General features: G+C 33.8%; 3 protein-coding genes and 1 long non-coding RNA gene across 11 annotated transcripts; 2 read left to right on the plus strand and 2 right to left on the minus strand.

Moving 5' to 3' along the window:
- Window positions 1–54: 54 nt before the first annotated feature.
- On the minus strand, window positions 55–2,838 carry LOC114877852 (tRNA-dihydrouridine(47) synthase [NAD(P)(+)]-like). Its single transcript, XM_029190947.2, has 5 exons — window positions 2,740–2,838; window positions 1,322–2,564; window positions 862–1,229; window positions 311–439; window positions 55–239 (listed from the first exon to the last, which is right to left on the minus strand). The coding sequence occupies exons 1-5, from the start codon at window positions 2,826–2,828 to the stop codon at window positions 167–169; spliced, it is 1,902 nt and encodes a 633-aa protein (XP_029046780.2). The 5' UTR covers window positions 2,829–2,838; the 3' UTR covers window positions 55–166.
- A 265-nt stretch (window positions 2,839–3,103) lies between these two features.
- LOC114877854 (putative sodium-dependent multivitamin transporter) lies at window positions 3,104–8,944 on the plus strand. Of its 4 annotated transcripts, none has more exons than XM_029190956.2 (10): window positions 4,208–4,778; window positions 4,846–5,042; window positions 5,452–5,574; window positions 5,650–5,871; window positions 5,951–6,291; window positions 6,409–6,528; window positions 6,588–6,805; window positions 6,928–7,145; window positions 7,226–7,458; window positions 7,643–8,944. In XM_029190956.2, the coding sequence occupies exons 3-10, from the start codon at window positions 5,461–5,463 to the stop codon at window positions 7,965–7,967; spliced, it is 1,791 nt and encodes a 596-aa protein (XP_029046789.2). In that variant the 5' UTR covers window positions 4,208–4,778; window positions 4,846–5,042; window positions 5,452–5,460; the 3' UTR covers window positions 7,968–8,944. The 4 variants fall into 4 exon arrangements, with proteins under 4 accessions (XP_029046791.2, XP_029046789.2, XP_029046790.2 ...); XM_029190957.2 differs by having other exon boundaries at window positions 4,846–4,910; XM_029190958.2 differs by lacking the exons at window positions 4,208–4,778; window positions 4,846–5,042 and adding an exon at window positions 3,104–3,164.
- On the minus strand, window positions 8,914–10,401 carry LOC123988592. The gene is made up of 3 exons (XR_006830208.1): window positions 10,307–10,401; window positions 9,511–9,693; window positions 8,914–9,425 (listed from the first exon to the last, which is right to left on the minus strand). It is a non-coding gene; the product is annotated as an uncharacterized LOC123988592 (long non-coding RNA).
- Window positions 9,617–19,552, plus strand: LOC114877853 (sodium-coupled monocarboxylate transporter 1). Of its 5 annotated transcripts, none has more exons than XM_029190952.2 (10): window positions 9,633–9,705; window positions 13,055–13,096; window positions 15,218–15,560; window positions 16,463–16,688; window positions 16,766–16,833; window positions 16,900–17,195; window positions 17,272–17,490; window positions 17,572–17,755; window positions 17,880–18,170; window positions 18,255–19,552. In XM_029190952.2, exons 3-10 carry the CDS (start codon window positions 15,228–15,230, stop codon window positions 18,477–18,479), a joined length of 1,842 nt encoding a protein of 613 aa, XP_029046785.1. In that variant the 5' UTR covers window positions 9,633–9,705; window positions 13,055–13,096; window positions 15,218–15,227; the 3' UTR covers window positions 18,480–19,552. The 5 variants fall into 5 exon arrangements, with proteins under 5 accessions (XP_029046781.1, XP_029046785.1, XP_029046786.1 ...); XM_029190953.2 differs by lacking the exon at window positions 9,633–9,705 and adding an exon at window positions 9,712–9,856; XM_029190948.2 differs by lacking the exon at window positions 13,055–13,096 and having other exon boundaries at window positions 9,617–9,705.
- The last annotated feature ends 360 nt before the right edge of the window (window positions 19,553–19,912 follow it).

Raw genomic sequence — 19,912 nt, forward strand, 5'->3', positions numbered from 1 at the left:
ATATGATTGGTTTTCTTATCTGTGATTTCAAATGCTTAATAAAGAAACAAAAGATTCTTCATAATCCTTCTAACATTTATTCCATCTGACGAATAGTTTGTTTATTTAAAAAAAAAAGAAGTTCCTGATATAAAAGTATTCTGTTCACGTGACAATTTACTATACATTATTTCCATGAATTCGCCTTATGTTTTGGCAAGAAGCGAAATCCTTCAGGCACTTTTCCGAGTAATAACTCTCTGAAAAGGAAAGTTTGTTTTAAGAATCACAATTATGTTTTAAATGTAATTAGGAATGGAAATGCTCTTACGATAATTTAATCCAATCAGCACAGTTTGAACTGGCCATAAGCGTTTCCATCTCGTCTCGACCTCGGTAAAATGGAGGTCTCTCGTTGATCCTTTGCGGTGGTCTTTCCAAAATACCAACAGGAACGTACCTGAAGAAATTTATTTATTAAGGGTAATTTTCAAGATTTTTTTTTGCCCTCCTAATAAATATTTACCATGTTTTAAAGTTTAAGATTTTTTTTAAAGTAAAATGTTAAATAATGAACGCTCGTAGAACGCCCTTTTTCTTCCAAACCGCTTATTTGAAATCAAAACCAAAGAAGATTGGGTTAGTATATTATATTATTAAGGGCCTGAACGAAGGATTTTTAATTCCGTTGAAAAATTTTTTTTTATCACTTGAAAAACCAGATTTTTCAGTAAAATTCTTGTCATTTTGGTGAAAATCAAAATTTCGCAAAACCCTTCGTTCAGGCCCTTAACAATACAATATACTAACTCAATCTTCTTTGGTTTTGATTTCAAATAAGCGGTTTGGAAAAGGATATTTATTATAATATAATAAACGTACCTATGCAAGAAAGATATCCATTCCAACATAAACCTCCTCGTCGTTTCAACCCCCCGAGTATCCGAACCCCAATGTTCAAGACCATAATTGGTATACTTTTTCAAGATTTCAAATCTCTCATTGCTGGATATATCTATCAATTTTCTTTCCTTTATTTCTGTGAATATCCATGGCTTTATCAATGCACCACGACCTATAGTAATACCAGAGACACTTGTGTAAGTGTCCCGTACTCTTTGATAGTCATCAAACGATAGGATATCTCCATTTCCAAACACTGGAACAGGTTGTGCCGCTTTAGCACATTTTTCTATATAATCCCAATCAGCTAATTTTGTATACCTTTGTTCACGAGATCGTCCATGGACCTGGATTAAAAGATAATAGATGATTAAAGTGTTGTAATATATTTCATGATAGCCATAGAATGTAAATTTAATATAGTAATTAACTTACTCACAGTAATCATGGATACTCCCCATTCACTGAACTTTGGCATTAAATTATGAGCGACTGGTTTATCTATATAAACACCTGTCCTAGATTTTATTGTTAAAGGTATATCCATAATTTGATTCACTGATTTTACTACAGTTTCGAGGACGTTTAATCGGTTAAGCATCCCACTGCCTCCTCCTTGTCTATAAATTAAATCGATAGGACAACCCAGGTTCAAGTCTATGAAATCAACGTCAATCTGTTGGTTTAGCAATTGGGCGCATCTGGTCAACACACCTGGATTATTACCACAAAGCTGTACCCCAAATATATCCTCTGATTCGTGCCTTTTTACAAGCGCCCACTCTTCATGGGCCCCTTTCAATATTCTGGGCGCTAAAGCCATTTCTCCACAGGTTATATCAGCTCCATATTCTTTACAGATTCTTCTGAAAGGTAAGTTACCGACTGTTGTTAAAGGGCTCAACAGTATCTTATCTTTCCAGTCTATTTTCTTCTTCTCTACATTTCTACATTTTATTAAATCAGAATCTTCGACTGGCCCTAGTTTCTGTTCCGTAGTATCTTTTTCAGAGTTCTTATCATTGCATTCGATAACAGAATCATTTCTAATTTGTGGTTCGGTTACTTTGGAAGACTGCTCGATTTGTTTGGCATTTTCTAATTTTTTCCTAGATGGTTCATTCGCTTTAACAACTTTTTCCGCTTTGGAAAAATTGTATTTGTGTTTCCTCAGCTGAATCTGAAGCTGTTTTGTTAACTGATTCTTCGTAGAAGGTGGCAATTTCTTGAATTCCTCTTCCTTTTCTTTATCCACAATATTTAAACCATCTTCTAATAAATGTTTGGAGCCCATTCTGCAGGCAGCACCCCTTGGGCACCTGCCAGTGATGTTAAACAGGTAACACTCATCTCCAATATCAGCTGGTTTTATTTTTAGATATTTTACTTTGTCGTGCAAGAATGTGCATCGTTTATTATCACATTTCTTTTCAGGTTCTCCAACCGCTTGGTCCGCTATCCAAGGACACAAATTCAGTTCGCGTTGTGCCTTGAAAGGCGGTGGTCTTGCTTTATTTTGACCCCTGAGCTTTTCCCTTTTATCATCACCTTTTAATTTCTTTAACGGTGGTTCATGCGATACATCCTCATCTGAATTAGTTGTACTAGTGGATACCTTTTCTTTATCAGTTTTTGTTAAACATTCTTCACTTAGAAGTCTTATGTGATCTCCAATAATGTACCTGCAACGATATCGATACAATTACCAATACTTTGAAATTAAAAGGTGTAACAATGAACGATGACAACAAACCACGCGGTTTTCACGTGTTAAGGTTAAGGAACGTGAAAACACAAGAAATTGTAATAACTCGTAAAAATCTAATAATTATAATGAACATAATAATATTTACTTACTCTTCTTTAATTACACATACACCTTTTTGTTTATCTTCGCTGTAATCAAAGGAACAATCTTCTGTACATTTTTCACTGTACTCCGCCATTATGATGTATCGAATCGAAACAGATCGATCGTTAATGGTTTCTGCTAATTTGGCAACTTTATCAAGTAAAAACGTTGCATATTAAATGAAACGAAATGAGCATAAGAATAGTTAATTGGAAAATTAAAAAAGAAAAATAATTTAAATTCGAATCATTTGTTTGACAATGTCTAGTATTGGTTATTTGATTAAACATTATTTTAAAAATGTCGACTTTCGATTATCGAAGAATTTTTAAAATGAATTTATAAGTTCATCAGTTCCATTTGTCCGGCCGTTAAAATAGACGCATTAGAATTGATTGAGTCTGCGATTAATTAGTTAATAATATTCAAGGTAAATGGTTATTGAAATAGAAATGTTGAGTACACGCATTATATAAGTTTTACATAACGAATTATAAATATGTATATGTATTTAATCCTGGAGTGAAACGCTGAAACATATCTGAAAATGTAAAATGAAATAATATTTAATTATTCCGCTGCACTGATTAATCATGGGAAGTATACTAACTTTCTTAAACATAAACATACTTATTTGAATGAAAATTGATCATTTAAATGCTGCTTACCTTTGCCCCGACTAGGTGATAAGCATGATTACAAAGCGACAGTGATTCTCAGGCGGACAACAATCATTCGCTATTTTTACACACTAATTTTACGCAACAAAATATCATTTTTAATATACATATCTTTTTGCTATTAACTACTGAGTCCAATTTTTATTCATATCATTTTACCTGTTAACATACACCTATTTTTTAAATAATCGAAGAATTCAAGATAAATAAAAGAAATGGAAATCCACGGCTTATTGATACCTACAGGGCTGGCTCCGGGCCTAGGCAGACTAGGCGGTCGTCTAGGGCCCCCCAAGGTCCAGGGCCTCTATACGACGATTTTGCGTCTAAGAATGCAAGAAGAGTAATGTTTACTCGATTATTAAATACAAGCTTTAACGTTAATTTTATTAATTTTATAAATTTTATTTGAGCTACTTTTTTTTATGTCATTTATGTGAAGGGGCGCTTTTTCGGTGCTCGCCTCGGATCCCCGAAATCTCAGGGCCGGCCCTGCCTATAATATCATCAGGATGATTTGCATAAGTTTAAAAATACATGTATTGTTTACTCGGTAGGTAAACTAAATCGAAAAATGTACTATCAGGGCCGGTCCTGAGCCTAGGCAGACTAGGCGGGCGCCTAGGGCCTCCCAAAGTCCAAGGCCCCCATAAGACGATTTTGCATTTAAGAATGCAAGAAGAAAATATTAATCGATGTAAATGCAAATCTAAATTAGTTATACAAGCTTTAACGTTAATTTTATAAATTTTATAAATTTTATTTGAGCAATATTTGTTTGTCATTTATGTGAAGGGGCGCTTTTTCGGTGCTCGCCTTGGACTCCTGAAATTTCAGAGCCGGCCCTGAGTACTATCTAGTATAAACAGAAATAATTAACAAAATCGTTGCGGCTCGATATCGCGTGCGTAATTAACAATGACATTCATTTGATCACGCGATATCGCGGGTAAGGAGCCAACAGTGAACCAAAAATCCTTGAAAAAATATGGAATTCGTTATCAGTAAACGTGTGAAATTGTATGTGGAAATTGATAATCGTTATCAAGGAATTGGCCAGAATTGGCCAGAATTGGCCAATGACAAAATACGAAGAAGTTTCAAAAGTTCTTAAGATTTTCTTAAAATGATGCAAACAAAGCTGAGAGGCCGGTGCGCGTGCGATTGTTCTTTGCGCCTGCCTGTCTCCTTTTCACGTGTCCCCATACTCACACGACAGCTTTTTAACAAGAAACGTTCACCAAGCTGAAATTCATTAACGACAGTTTAGAAGGGTCAGAGCCGCGACGCGGTTCAATTGATCCGTTCCGGTGAAACGCGTCTACCAATTGAATCAGTGAATAATATCGTGACACTGGATACCGGTAAGTTATCAACGTGTTTCACGTTCTCACGGGCAATACCTTACATCGTTAATAAATTACTGTTTAGGAGATTAACTGTGTACAATCAGTCGGAGGCTCAAGATTGAAATAATCAAATTCTGGATACGTCTGGTGCAAGCACATTAATTAAACGATTACGTAGAAATTCCGACTGATAAAGTATCGCCAATTACACGCCAAAATGAACATGATTTATATATACATTGAATTTCTAATACATGAAAGAAATCAATAGATGATATTGTAATTATCACATGATGTATAAATATAAATAGCCAGAAATGTTTTTTTTAAATGTTATTTTGATTATAAGTATGATTATTTTGATTTAGAATTATTTTATTATTAACATGTGTAAGAATTTTCTAATGCAGGAATCATTAATTGCAAGATCTAAATGTAACGAAAGTCTAACGATGTGTTAAAATTGCAACTACTAAAGCATGTTCTTAGTTAACGGTGTTAGCAAATATCATTTAATGTGTATTATAAAGATAACAGGCTTAATAGAGAACAATAGGCAGATTAGATTGAGTTGTCCATGACAACTTGATACGATCATGTCTTTCCTGTATAATTGTACCCTTAATATATGAAACATCAGTGAAAATATCAAGTTTTTTAATAAGCGTCATTTGTTTTATACTTTTAGGACAATAGTATGGAAAAAACACTGCAATGGGAGGATTACTTAGTTATAGTAGCTACGCTATGCATAAGTATAGGTATTGGTATTTATTACCGATTCAGTGGTGGACGTCAAAAGACTATGGAGGTGTGTATTTCAATTATATAGCATATTCTTAAATATCATACTTTAATAATGCTAAGCTTATTTTTTTTTTAATAGGAATATTTTGTTGCAAGCAGATCGATGAGCATTATACCTGTAGGTGTTGCGCTTGTAGTTTCCTTTATGTCAGCGATTACATTGTTAGGTGTTTCTGCAGAAAATTACACATATGGAACACAGTTTGTAGTAATTAATTTATCGTATCTCATAGGAACTCCTCTTGTTTGTTATGGATTTTTACCAGTATTCTTTAAACTTCAAGCAACAAGTGCTTACGAGGTAGGTACAATAACTACAATTGAAAAGAAGCAATTGAAATTACACGGTTTGCCTAAAAGTTGTACTCTTATCTTTTCAGTACTTAGAGAAACGTTTTGGTATAAAAGCTAGAACAATGGCTAGTTTTGTATACTGGCTTCAGTTGCTTTTGTACTCAGGCGTTGTACTGTATGCACCTGCTTTAGCGTTAGAAGCAACAACAGGAATTTCTAAAACTGGCAGTATTATTATTATCGGTCTTGTTTGCGCCTTCTATTCGAGCATAGGAGGCATTAAAGCTGTCCTAATAACAGATGTGTTCCAAGGATTGCTCATGTTTGTTAGTGTTTTTATTATTATTGTAACAGCAGCTAATGAAGTTGGAGGTTTAGACAAAATTTGGGAGATAGCGCAAGCAGGAAATAGAATTGAATTTGATAGGTACTATATTTATTGTAATAAACAAAATTTAGGTAAAAAATGTTTGTAGATGTATGCAGAATGAATCATTCTTTTATTTTCTCTTTTTGTAAAAATTAATTGAAAATATGTCTATAGTATTTCTATAGACCCCACAGTACGACACACTTGGTGGTCACTCAATATTGGAGGTTTATTTACATTTTTGTCATTATACGGTGTAAATCAAGTTCAAGTACAACGTTTACTGACTGTGAGGTACGTATTAAGACTAAAAAAAGTAAGAATTAATTTATTATTTCACATGATATTTGTAGGGATATAAAAGCAGCTCAGAAAGCACTTTGGTTGGCATGGCCAATTTTATCAATACTTTCAATTACTACGTGTTTCTCAGGACTAGCAATATATAGTAAATACTACAACTGCGATCCTTTGCTTCAGCATAAGATATCATCTACTGATATGTTGATGCCATATTATGTTATGGACACCATGTCTGATAAGCCTGGTCTAGCTGGCCTTTTCATAGCAGGTAAAATTTGCAACTACTCTATAATAAAATATTTTTCATTTTTAATATTTAAAGACCTGCTGTTGATACGTGAAGGAATGTGGCAACGAGTATTATGATTCCTTCACATATTTTTTGCTTAGGTATCTTTAGTGCTGGCCTCAGCACTATCTCAGCGGCATTAAATTCATTGGCAGCAGTAACATTAGAAGATTATTTGAAACCAGTATATAGAAAATGTTGTGCTAAGGAATTCTCAGCCACGACATCAACGACTTTAGCCAAAATACTTGCTTTCCTATATGGAATTCTTTCCATCGCTTTAGCATTCTTGGCACAGCTGTTAGGTGGCGTTTTACAGGTGCTCTTTTTAAACCAATGATTACTCTTAATACAATTATTGTATAGAATTAAATTAAACTTGATGTATTATCTTTGTAGGCAGGTTTGACAATATTCGGTGTAGTAGGTGGTCCACTTTTAGGACTCTTTACCCTTGGTATGCTCACTGAAACTGCATCAGAAATTGGATCGGTAACTGGTGCTACTATATCCTTAGCACTTTTATTCTGGACTGCTTTTGGACAGCCAAGGCCAACTCCTCCAACTCTCCCAACGAGCGATGCTGGTTGTACAAATGCAACTATCCTTTCTTCAGAAACACAATTCTCACAGTAAGGGACAATTATCAGTAAAATATTATTGTTGAAATTAATTTGATTTTTTCTTTTTCTTACAATTAACGTTGTATCAGTAAAATAATATTATTGAAATTAATTTGATTTTTTCTTTTTCTTACAATTAACGTTGTATCAGTAAAATATTATTGTTGAAATTAATTTGATTTTTTCTCTTTAGGACATCAAACGATTCATCTTATTTTTACTTATACCGAATCTCATACATGTGGTACTGTCCCCTTGGATTTGTGCTGACATTTGTGATAGGACTGTTGCTCAGTGTCTGCATAAACCGTATGTTTAAGAAGCCAAAAGTTGAGCTGGATATCAACTTATTCTTTCCTCTGGTAGGAGAACGTATACGTCGTAGACGCGAGAGAATTTTAGAATCAAGCGAAGATGATGTACCAAAAGATAACACCACACAGAGAAAGTACGTTTTTACTATCAAACCGACCAACGATCGGGAGAATATGGATGAATATAACATTACCAAAGTCTAATGTAATTCTTTGTCAACCGCCTTACTTTCTTCGTGCGGCATCTTAGATTTTAGACATTCCATATTTATGGCTGAAAGAAAACGTTTAAATTATTGTTGTAGTCTTAAGCGTTACCAAATAATGTCTATACAGTTGATTCTTATCCGGAGAACAGCAAAATGCCCAAAATGTTTTTTGTTTCTGGGGCATGTAAATTTTAAGCACTGATATAGCATTAGAAAAGAAACTATTGAATCTAGTTTGCGATGTTGGTGCTTTTAATTCAATTGTATTTATGCGCTACTTAACATATACCTAGTTATTAGAAAAATGTCTTCCATCCGTTGTCTCTAAACTGCCATTTTATACTTTATCTATCTATGCACATTTAATTGAAACATGCGAAACGTTTTATGGAAATGTCTAATTGGGTGTACATTTTTGAAAGCTTTTGTTTGTTTTACGTATCACAGATGGTAATTTAGTAGAATGTAAATTATACTTTTTAAAATTTAGCCAGCGAAACTTGAGTTTCATTAAAAATGATATTTTTATGTTTTTCATCGCCTAAAGATAAGAGTGTTGCAACAGGGAAGGGACTTGTACGTTTTAAGTTATTTGCATACAGTGTAAGCTATTATTGCTTAGTGATGAACAAAAGTACAATACTCTAATCACAGAAACAAGGGATCCTAATATATCTTGAGAGCCTCTAAATAGAAGAATAATATATATTTTTGTGAGTTATGAATGTGTCTCGTGAGAAACAATTTTCATATTGTACAAAAAAGGTATTATAATATCAAAGAAGGTTTTGTAAAAACGTGTTTGTAATATATTTGTTGCTGTATGCGATAAACGTAACGTTTAATTACCGTTCACTTTGTAAAGTGTAATAATATCGCATATCATATGTACATACTTTAAGTGTACAATACAGTAAGGGTTAATAAAGCACCGTGTGGGCTTGTGTGCAGAATAGGAATAATTCCTTTTAATCTTTTTTGTATTATTCTATCCCTTTAACATCCAGATTCTGTAACTATGCTCTATCTTTAAATTTCCAGGAATTGATTTTATGAAATTCAGTTTAAGAAAGAGAAGCAATGAAGAAGTAACTTTGAAGATGTCCAGAGAAAACAAAGAACAGTCCAAAGTGGTTCAAAAGAAGTTCACCAAGTCCAGATCAAACTACTAGTGGCTAGTTGAAACCAGTTTCAATTTATCTGTGACTCGCGCTTCGATTGCCACCGGGCTTTCTTTAATTATTTTTCCTGCGAAACGTGCTCGTCATTTTCCGCCATCACTTTGTCTAATAGACAATTAATTCATTAAGAAATTATACTGATGTTACGCTTTCTATGACTAGGTGACAAATGGCTTGGTAGTTTATGGCATTTTGTAGAAATTGACTTATTTATGACATTCATACAAGGCTCTTTATAAGCTGAGAAGTTTAATTCTTTGTAATTTGAAGTACTGGAACAGATAAAACAGAATTTTTTAAAAATCAATATTTAATGTTATTTGCATAATTATATAATGTATCAGTTATTATATTCACCTCTGTCACACGTGCTTCTGTTTATTTTGCCAGGATTCCTTCTCCCTTCCTTTCTTCTTCACTCTCCTCCTTATGGAATCTTTCACAACATAGAATTTTTTGTTTACCTTTGAAATTAACGACTTAAGTGTCACAGTATTGTATTAGTGAAATTAAGTAAGAAACGTAGGATAGAATGATGGTCTGAAAAATGAGGTAAAGGGATCATATAGAGAATTTAAGAAGAAATTTTGTATGATTGTGTGTGTTCTCAGCATATTCATTTTGTAAAAAAAAAAAACACTTGGATATGAAGATAAAATTCTGTTTGACTGATATTTAGACAAAGATTGTATGTGACAAAAGGGTAAGGATCATTATTTCAGTTAGTTAAGATAGCTCAAACATTTAGTAAATAGAATGTAAATATTTTCAAGCTTCTAGAGTTCTTATTTTTCAAATATTTAACAATTTTGTAATTATAAGTAAATGTATCCAAAGACAGTGAAAAGCTAATAATTAATTTTGTAATAGGATTTGTAACTTATCATCACATCTGTTGGATACTTCATTTGACTCTGTGAATTCATTCATGAACGATCGGTGCAACTTGTTTAACCCGTTATGAGTCATCGTATTCTTAGTAAAATTAACATAATCAGTAGAGGAAGAAAATTTCCTTATGCTATCTCATAGATGATCACAAATATCTATCACATCCCAATCCTTTTTCACATGTGTGCAGGATGTATACCTTACACTGTCAGACATATTAATTTACAACTCATAAAAATAATTTATGGTGCAGAATAGTTACATTATCAAAATCATGTTTCATTAATGCCATCATGGTGTCCCTTGTAGTTATCTAGTTCAATTAAAGGTCAAGGTTCTCTGTAAGACAACTTTTCTTTTTCCAGGTCTTTACCACTTTCTCTAACAATAAGCAATTAGATAAAATGTTCATTTTATGGACAAGATTATTAATAATTTAACTTTAATTGAAAATGATGATTGAATTGCAACTGCTTCATACAGTGAGTCTCATATAACAATTTAATTGCTTAAACTGTACGTATGTTGGGTCCAAGAAAAGCACTAAAATGAAAAATTAAGTATCATCTTTGATTCATCAGAAAAACCTATGATTCTTGAGCTAACTTTATGCAATTGGTAGAATATCATAAGTTAAAATATGTTGTTCAATATGGAGAACTTTAAAGAATGAGTTAATTGAAAGCATCAGGGAGACAAAACTTTGTGAAATATGATTTGTTTACCACCCTGGGAGTAGTAACTGGTTGAATCCTGTTTCAGCTGACTGTGAACATGATTTTCAGGCCTATTCCGGTTCACGAGTCGATTTTTCAAGTTTCAATCTTCAGTTAATAGAGCTACCAGTGGTAGTTTATCAGCCCTCTTTATCGCGGATAGTATTGTGATCTTGTCAATTGTTGTTAGTGCATCTGATACTCGCAACAAGTACATCTCTTGGGTAAAAATTGATTTCTGCAAACGATGAAGAAGGAAATTATGGAAAATGTAAGTCTAAGATAAAGAAGAAAGTGAAAAGGCAAAGAAAACAATAATTTAATATCTTCTTTTTTCTTCTGGACCTGATTGTATTTCTTCTTCTTGCATGAAACTTCTTCGTAGTTCAATTATACTCTTCTCTAATTGTCTCATTCATAAACTGTCCTTTTCTTGGAATGCCAATACTGAAATCATCTCTGGCTTAAGATTGCTTCCTGCAAAAACAAATATAATATTGATTGTGTTAAATAACGTAATTTAGTATTCAGTTTTTAATTAATATTCAATTAATATTAGGTGTACAAATTAATTCGGTACCTTTAATATTACACTTTCTTAGTTACTATTTTAAATTCGAATATTTTCCCGCGCTTTTGTGAATTTGAAAAATAGCGCGAGAATATGATATTGATAACAATAAATTCAATAATTGTAGTTACTATAACTTCTTAAAAATAAGCAATTAATTAAAAACAGAAAAAGCATCGAATTAATTTGTACAGCCAATAATTTTAAATCCAGAGGCACTGGAAGACAATTTAATCTTCATAATCAAATTACGTCAAACATTAACGAGCATCGATTTCCAGTTACGTAATTTTCATTGTGTTTGTCATGACTTTTCATCATCTGGAATCTGAAAATGCGAATTTTTAATAAACAAAGGAAATTTTTTAACATTCCTACTCGTTAACCTTCCAGTTGAAGTAAAAGTTTCAGAAGTTTTCAAATTTCAATGATTATTAAAACAAAGAAGCACGTTAAACGTTGCTCTGGTATTGTTAAAAGAAGAAAATAGAATTCAATAAAATTTGAGTAACACTTGAGTAATTATCTGCCCTTTAAAATGTCAACAGAAGCCTTGTTTGGACTTCTTCAAGTTTGCAGACAGCAATTTTAAAACACATTTTGACTGTTGTCATAAACTGTAAAGTGATACCATAATTCCAGAGACCATAAGAGAGTCTAATTCTATTTAAAAGGATCTGAAGAGGCTTGTAGCACTAACATGGATCGATTGAGGACTCAGTAACTCTATTTGGGACTAATTAAGTTACACCCCAGTTAAAAGATCCTTTCAATTCAATCATTCTTCTCTTTTTTAAATCCAAATCATCATGTTACATATACGAGGGTTACCATTCAATCACTGATCCCTCATCAACTAATATATACTAATTACTTAAATTACTCAGCTGAAGAATTAATGGTGATACTCAGTAACAAACTTTCTTCACTAGATTGATTTGCTGTTATATAAAACAATGAAATAAAACTGCATCACAATCAATGTATGAAATAGTAAATTAATATAATATAATATTATTAGGTGTACAAATTAATTCGATACCTTTAATATTGTACTTTCTTACTAACTATTTTAAATTCGAACATTTTCCCGCACTTTTTTGAATTTGAAAAATGGCGCGATAATATGATATTGATAACAATAAATTCAATAATTATAGTTACTATAACTTCTTAAAAATAAGCAATTAATTAAAAAAAGAATACGCACCGAATTAATTTGTACATCTAATAATTATACCAAACAAATTTTTAATTTTATCCTATCTAACATATAAGAAAAGAAGAGATCTGATAGTTTCCTTGTGATCATCATTGTTTAGCCGCAATTTTGTTTGCGTTTCCATAAGAATATCCGGAATGGAAGAAACTTGCGAGTCTGGAAGGGGATGCTTCGTATAAATGGGCACATGTGACAATTAAAACGACAGTCTGAAATCGTTCTGCGCTTAATTCGTCGGCTCTGTAGCAAACGGCACGCGTGAAGCCGACTACGTTTTCTTAATTAGTTAATCGTCCTCGAGTCTCTTCTTCTTCTTCGCTTCATCAGCTCGAGACGCTGAACGATCAGCCTTTGTCCGGCGCTGAAATCCGAGCATATATGCGTTACGTTAGGAAGACCAGCAGCAAGATTATTCAGCTGCAGTTTCGTACCTTTCTGCCTCGCTAAACAATAAGTGACTTCTCTTTTTCTTCTTCCTTTCATTTCTTCCTGGGTATACAGGGAGGACCTGTTGCTGTTCAACATCAGTTAAAACCTTAAGAGGTAAGAAACTACTTTTGATTTTGATTACCTGTTCTTCTTGAAAGAGAAAATGATTTATGAAGCTTTGTTGGTGAAGTAGATGACAATAAGTTGCTTGCTTCTTCTGGAAATTTTGGAAATGTTGGAGGCCTCTGTCATAATTTGCTGAAAATATAAATAGCTTGATGAGTTTTTACAGATAATTGTTAATAATGCTACATATTAATTTGTTGTTTCTTAAGAAATATAAATTTTGGAAGCTTAAAGCTTCTTCATCTTGAAGATTTAAGATTTCAGTTTTACTGAAAGGGCACAGATCTTAAAGATGTTGCAGTGATAAAGATGTTGCTCTTGAAGAGGTGGAAAATTTTCAAAAAAATTATAGGAAATCATAAATTCAAGAATCTTTGATTTGTGTTCAAAATAAAAACCATAATCCTTAATCACCACTGTAATTAATGTCAACATCACCCATTCAGTGATTAAAGTCAAAATGTAGACAAAGAACATCCTCCAGCAATTTATATTTTCCAAACAAAATTAAAAAGCTATAATCCTTAATCATCACTGTAATAAATGTCAACATTACCCATTCAGTGATTATTGTCAAAATGTAGACAAAGAACATCCTCCAGCAATTTATGTTTTCCAAACGAAATTAATCACCATGAAAAGTGGCAATCATTCCTCTGTTTCATAATAGGTACTAATATTCACGGTTCTCTGGTTTTAATTACAATTGGTTGACCCAAAAGTTGTCTTTCCACTTGCCAGGAAACAAAGTCCAATTGTAATCCAAGCTTTATTCATGCTTTCATTAATCATTCAGAACCTTTTGTAAATTTTAGAAAATTGCTTTGTGCATGACTGCTGATGGAATATTTCATCTCCCCCAAGGTGTTTGCAATGACACGAGTTCAGAGATCTAGGTCAAAAATTTCAAAAGAAAAAAAAGATCAGTGAATATTTATAATTACAAATTAACTATGTCAGTAATCTGGAAATAGGTGATATTCTGATGGAAGAGATAAAAATTTTATGGGTTTCTCTCTATTAATTTGCTGGGACATTCCTATTCAATGAAACCGGTTTCAACCAGAAATGTCCAGTCTTAATGATCATCGAGGATCATTGATACGTGCAGTGTCGATAACGAAAATGTTTATGAAATTCATTATCGATCGCAGCATGTGTTTCGGTTCTTTGAACCTGAGACAGTGAATGAAGAATCTGATGTTTGTATTGGATGAACTTGAAATTGAAATTTCAATGGCAATATTCAAGATTTCAATTTTCATATGAAGAATATACAAGGTACAAAGTGTTTCTTCACTATACTTTGCCTCTGAAAGAAGAAGAACATTAAATATTCATGTATAATTACTTCACTATGAGTGCAAAAGCAACCAAACCACTTAATTAGCATTAAAACCATATCTATTTGAATAAAAAGCCAGAAAATCATTTTTTATTTACCATGTCTTCTACAATTTGTGCTAATTAACTTCCTTCGTCATTGAATCAACTGGTTTTAGCCAGTGTTAACCAGATTTTTTAATGATGATCGAAAGCTGGTGTTAATAGCCATAAAGATCGTACAGAATAGTGCGTTACACTTCGCTTACATAAGGAAGAAACAATCGGCCAATAATGTATGCCCATATTGAATCGATTAACCAGGCGTTAGATTCAGATTCCTTTCAATTTATTTGGAAAAAGCAGCGTGCCTCTAAAACAGAAAATATGATTCATTGAGAAAATAGTAGTATATAATGAAGAAGAATATTGTACATAATTCAACAAATCAAGAGAAAGACATTCTGTCCTCACAGTGGTCTTTGTCAATTTGTAAGGTAATTGAGAAGAAAACCAATAAAATGATCAATTTCTGTACTTGGCATTTAGTGTCCTTGAGCTGCATTCAATGATATTTGATCAAATATTACAGATAGGTCTAAGATCACGCGAAAGACACACGATACAGATTGATTTCCATTCTAACATCTTGATTTCAACAATGTTTTATACCTAGAACAATTTGTAGAATTAAAAGAAGAAATATGAAAACATACTGAAGAAACAAGGTATAACAAATTAATTTAAAAAAGAAAAATCAGAAGATATTTTTAATTTCTGTTCAAGCACCCAAAAAATGCGATCGCGCATCCTAGTGCTGTTCGTTTTCCTGGCTGTTTCCTCCGCGGAGCAACGTCCATCCGACAGCGCAGAAGAAAAATGTTTGGCGAACCATCCGACCTTTCTTCATTATTTTTCATGGCCCGATTATACGGTGCTCGCAGCGATGCTGCTGATCTCCTGTTTGATCGGTACCTTTTATGGTTTCTTCGCTAAGAAGCAGGAAACCAGCCAGGACTTCCTCTTGGGAGGATCCAGTATGGGGACCTTTCCTATGGCGATGTCTTTGGCTGCTAGTTTTATCACCGCCATCGAGCTCCTTGGAAATCCTGCAGAAATGTATGAACAGGTATGTTTAAAGTGTACTTTTGAAGAAGTTCCAAATAATTTTAGGAAGAAATGGACTTAAGCTCCAAGGAACTATAACTAAAAGAAGAAAGTTGTCCTCACATTTTGTAATATTTTCTTCTATTCTACCATTCTTCCAAATAATTTTAGGAAGAAATGGACTTAAGCTCCAAGAAATTATAACTAAAAGAAGAAAATTGTCCTCCCATTTTGTAATATTCTTTTCCATTCTTTCCATATTCTTAAATAACTTTAAGAAGAAATGGACTTAAGCTCCAAGAGACTATAACTAAAAGAAAAAAGTTGTCCTCACATTTTGTAATATTCTTTTCCATTCTGCCATTCTTCCATTCTTTCCATTTTTCCAAATAACTTAAGCTCCAAGAAACTGTAACTAAAACAAGAAAGTTGTCCTCACATTTTGTAATATTTTCTTCTATTCTACCATTCTTCCAAATAACTTTAAGAAGAAATGGACTTAAGCACCAAGAAACTACAACTAAAAGCAGAAAATTGTCCTCCCATTTTGCAATATTTTCTTCTATTCTACCATTCTTCCAAATAATTTTAAGAAGAAATGATTTAAGCTCCAAGAAACTACAATTAAAAGAAGAAAGTTGTCCTCCCATTTTGTAATATTTTCTTCTATTCTACCATTCTTCCAAATAACTTTAAGAAGAAATGGACTTAAGCACCAAGAAATTACAATTAAAAGAAGAAAATTGTCCTCCCATTTTGTAATATTCTTTTCCATTCTTCCAAATAATTTTAAGAAGAAATGATTTAAGCTCCAAGAAACTACAATTAAAAGAAGAAAGTTGTCCTCCCATGTTGTAATATTTTTTTCCATTCTACTTCTAACAAATATAAGTTTAAAATTGAAGTTTCCTTGAAACCCCAAAGGGTACCCAGTTCTGGATGACTTGTGTGGCCTTTATCCTGGTGGTGCCGATCACGTCGTACCTCTACCTGCCAGTCTACATGAAGCTCAGGCTAACCTCGAGCTACGAGTATCTAAATCTTCGTTTCGATCGCCATTGCAGACTGCTTGCTAGTAGTTTGTACATGTTACAAATGATCCTCTACACATCCGTGGCTGTGTACGCGCCAGCTCTGGCTTTGAGTCATGGTAAGCCGAGTGAAACGCTCCTACTTGAAACAATTAATCCGCGCACCCTCTAATTAACGCCTCTTCTCTGGTTACAGTCACGGGCCTGAACACTTATATAGCCGTCACTCTAGTCTACGTAGTTTGTATCTTTTACGCGTCCCAGGTTTGTATTCTTCTTTAAGATTCCAACCCTTTTACCAGTTTCTTAGTTTTCTTCTTTTCGTCTCAGGGAGGAATGAAGGCTGTCATAATGACGGACACATTCCAAGCAGCGGTGCTACTTGGATCCTTGTTCCTCATCGTTGGATACGGTTTGTCCTGGGAAGGTGGTCTTTCTTCAGTGTGGAAAGCGAACGAGGAGTCCGGAAGAATGGAATTCTTCAACCTTAATCCGAATCCAACGATTCGACACAGTTTCTGGAGCGTAGCTATAGGTGGAACTGTTTATTGGACCAGCATGTTCTGCAGCAACCAAGCATCCGTCCAGAAGTACCTTAGCGTTGAGAGTATTGGTCAAGCAAGAACGTAGGTGTCCTAAAAGAAAAATTCTTCTATGCATTCTTCATCTCTCACACATTATGTTCATTTTCTTCTATTACAGAGCGTTGTGGGTCTCAGCTGTTGGCATGATTATAATATACACTGTGAACTTCTTGACCGGTATGGTGCTCTACAGCACTTACAAAGACTGTGATCCCTTGATGGCTGGCTACATAAGTGGCCAGGATCAGTTGCTGCCATTGTACGTAATGAACTTCATGGGGGGTCTCAAAGGTATGCCTGGTCTCTTTGTTGCTGGAATCTTTGCTGCTTCCCTGGGGTATGTTCATCAAACCTTCACCCCTCTGTTCCAAGATTTATAAAAGGAAAACAGTGTCTTATATCATCCCATACTTTCCAGGACCGTGGCAAGTGCTTTGAATTCACTGGCAGCAATCACCTGTGAGGACATATTTCAAGGGTTGTTCAAGATAGAGCTGCCAGCTAGGAAGGGAGCAATTTATGCCAGGTGGATTAGTATCTTCTTTGGTGTGCTTAGTTTTGCTTTAGTTTTCGTTGTGGAACGCCTGGGTAGTGTTCTTCAGGTAAAAATCATTCCATTCCAGTTTTCTTCTTTCAACCTGTGTACACGTTTCAGGTTATTAGTAAGGATTAATGAATAATCTGAAGTATACTGTACCTGTTGATTGCTGAGATCAATAATTCCAGGTTGCATTATCGTTCAACGGTATGGTTGGAGGGATCACATTGGGATTATTCTCTTTGGGCATGTTCGTGCCTTGGGCCAACGCCAAAGGAGCTATTTCTGGAGCAATCACCAGCTTGATAATCGTCCTGTGGATTGGATTGGGGGCTCAAATCGCTGTTCTCAATGGGCAAATCCATTTGGACAGCAAGCCTGTGTCTACTGTTGCTTGCCCCTGTATGAGCAATACTACAACCATTATTCCAATTCATCCTCATGACACTGGTGATAATGGGATATTTTTTATATACAAAGTAAGCTTTCTTCTTTCACAGGTGTTAATCATTTTCAAGTTTCAAATGTACTTAGATATTAAATATTCACTTATTCTTTTGCAGATCAGTTATTTATGGTACAGTGCAATTGGTTGCATTCTGACAATCTTGGTAGGCGCGTTGGTCAGCTTTGCCACTGGTTTTCAGAATCCAGCTGACATAGATCAGGATCTCTTGAGTCCTCCAATTGCCTCCCTCTTCAACATGCAGACAAAACCACGTGCCAACAACGTCCAAGGAATAACGAACTTTGCTCTGGAGTTGGACGATGAAAAAATAGTGAAATAAAAGTGAATAAATAAATGTTTAAAACAGTAGTCGAAGGTTCTCTAGCTTCAACGCTGAAGAATGAAACTCTGCACGCAAAGAGATCCAAACCAAAGTAACGAGATCTTTTACATATAGGTTCATTAAGACTTGCTTAAGAATTATTAATGATAAAATAGAAAATTAAAATAAAACTTTCAGTGAAAGTTTCCTTCGGATCGGTTGATCCTTCAGGAACGAAACACTGGCCAATTTAGAGGAAGACTATATGAGAGATGACTCCTTGCCGGGAGGTGATTTCTAATGGCTTAGAATAATTTATTTGTGGCACTATTTTATATAGTACTTATTTTATTCGGCGAATTTCAACCATTCCTAGGTAAGATCTATCTTCGGGGACGGTTTAAATGATTTTACATCCGTCATTACATATTTCACTTCAGGTTCAGATAATTTCTATGAAGAAAATCAAAGAAGAGATTTTAGTTTAATTTGTATAAATATTTTTAAGCAATCTTATTGCATACATAAGATTAGCTACTTTTGTTTTTGGTAGTAAATTTTTTAATGAATTTTATTCCAAAGAAGAGATATGTCTTCTATGCATATTTTAGAGATTATTTATTTTATAAACCAATACGTTTTAACTCTTCATTTGAAAATCCAATCTCTGTCACAGAGAGGATGCAATTTTAATTTCTAGATATATTCTCTTCAGTTCGACGATGCATTCGAACAATTTTTATGCTTTTCTGTCGCTCGTCGAGTATTACTTCCGTCCCGAGAAGATTCTTCCGTCTGAAACGTCAACGATTCGTTTAAGAATCTCCGTTCAGCGGCTCGTCGTCTTGGAAATGGCTTTCTCCCTTTATTCTCTTACCTTCTTTTTCCTTTTTTTATATCGTGAAGATGAAAAGTCACTCGTTTCACTTGACTGCGGATCTGTACTTCGTTTATTCGTTCGCGTATTTAAGTGGCTGAGTAGAATACATGAGGCGTTGATGTATTTTAACGTAAGCTTCTTCATTTCTACGTGTTTGTATAAACATTTGTACATAATAATGAGAGAATACAAGGAATAATTAAGTTTATTATACCCTCCTGCTGTTTCATTTCTTCATTTCCAAGAATCTCCTTCACTTTATCATTTCTTCTTTTGATCATTTCATTTTCTTCAGTTCCTACAATGAAACAAAAACATTCAAATAAAGTGTTTCATCAGAAAAATAATGAAATACAAAAGAAAAGAAGAATAGAAGAAAATTGAAGGAAAGAAGAAACTCTTTCAAGAACATTTTTTACATTTTAACGTAAGCTTCTTCATTTCTACGCGTTTGTATAAACATTTGTACATAATAATGAGAGAATACAAGGAATAATTAAGTTTATTATACCCTCCTGCTGTTTCATTTCTTCATTTCCAAGAATCTCCTTCACTTTATCATTTCTTCTTT

The sequence above is a fragment of the Osmia bicornis genome, chromosome 16, assembly GCF_907164935.1.
Source record: "Osmia bicornis bicornis chromosome 16, iOsmBic2.1, whole genome shotgun sequence".
NCBI classification, from domain to species: Eukaryota; Metazoa; Arthropoda; class Insecta; order Hymenoptera; family Megachilidae; genus Osmia; species Osmia bicornis.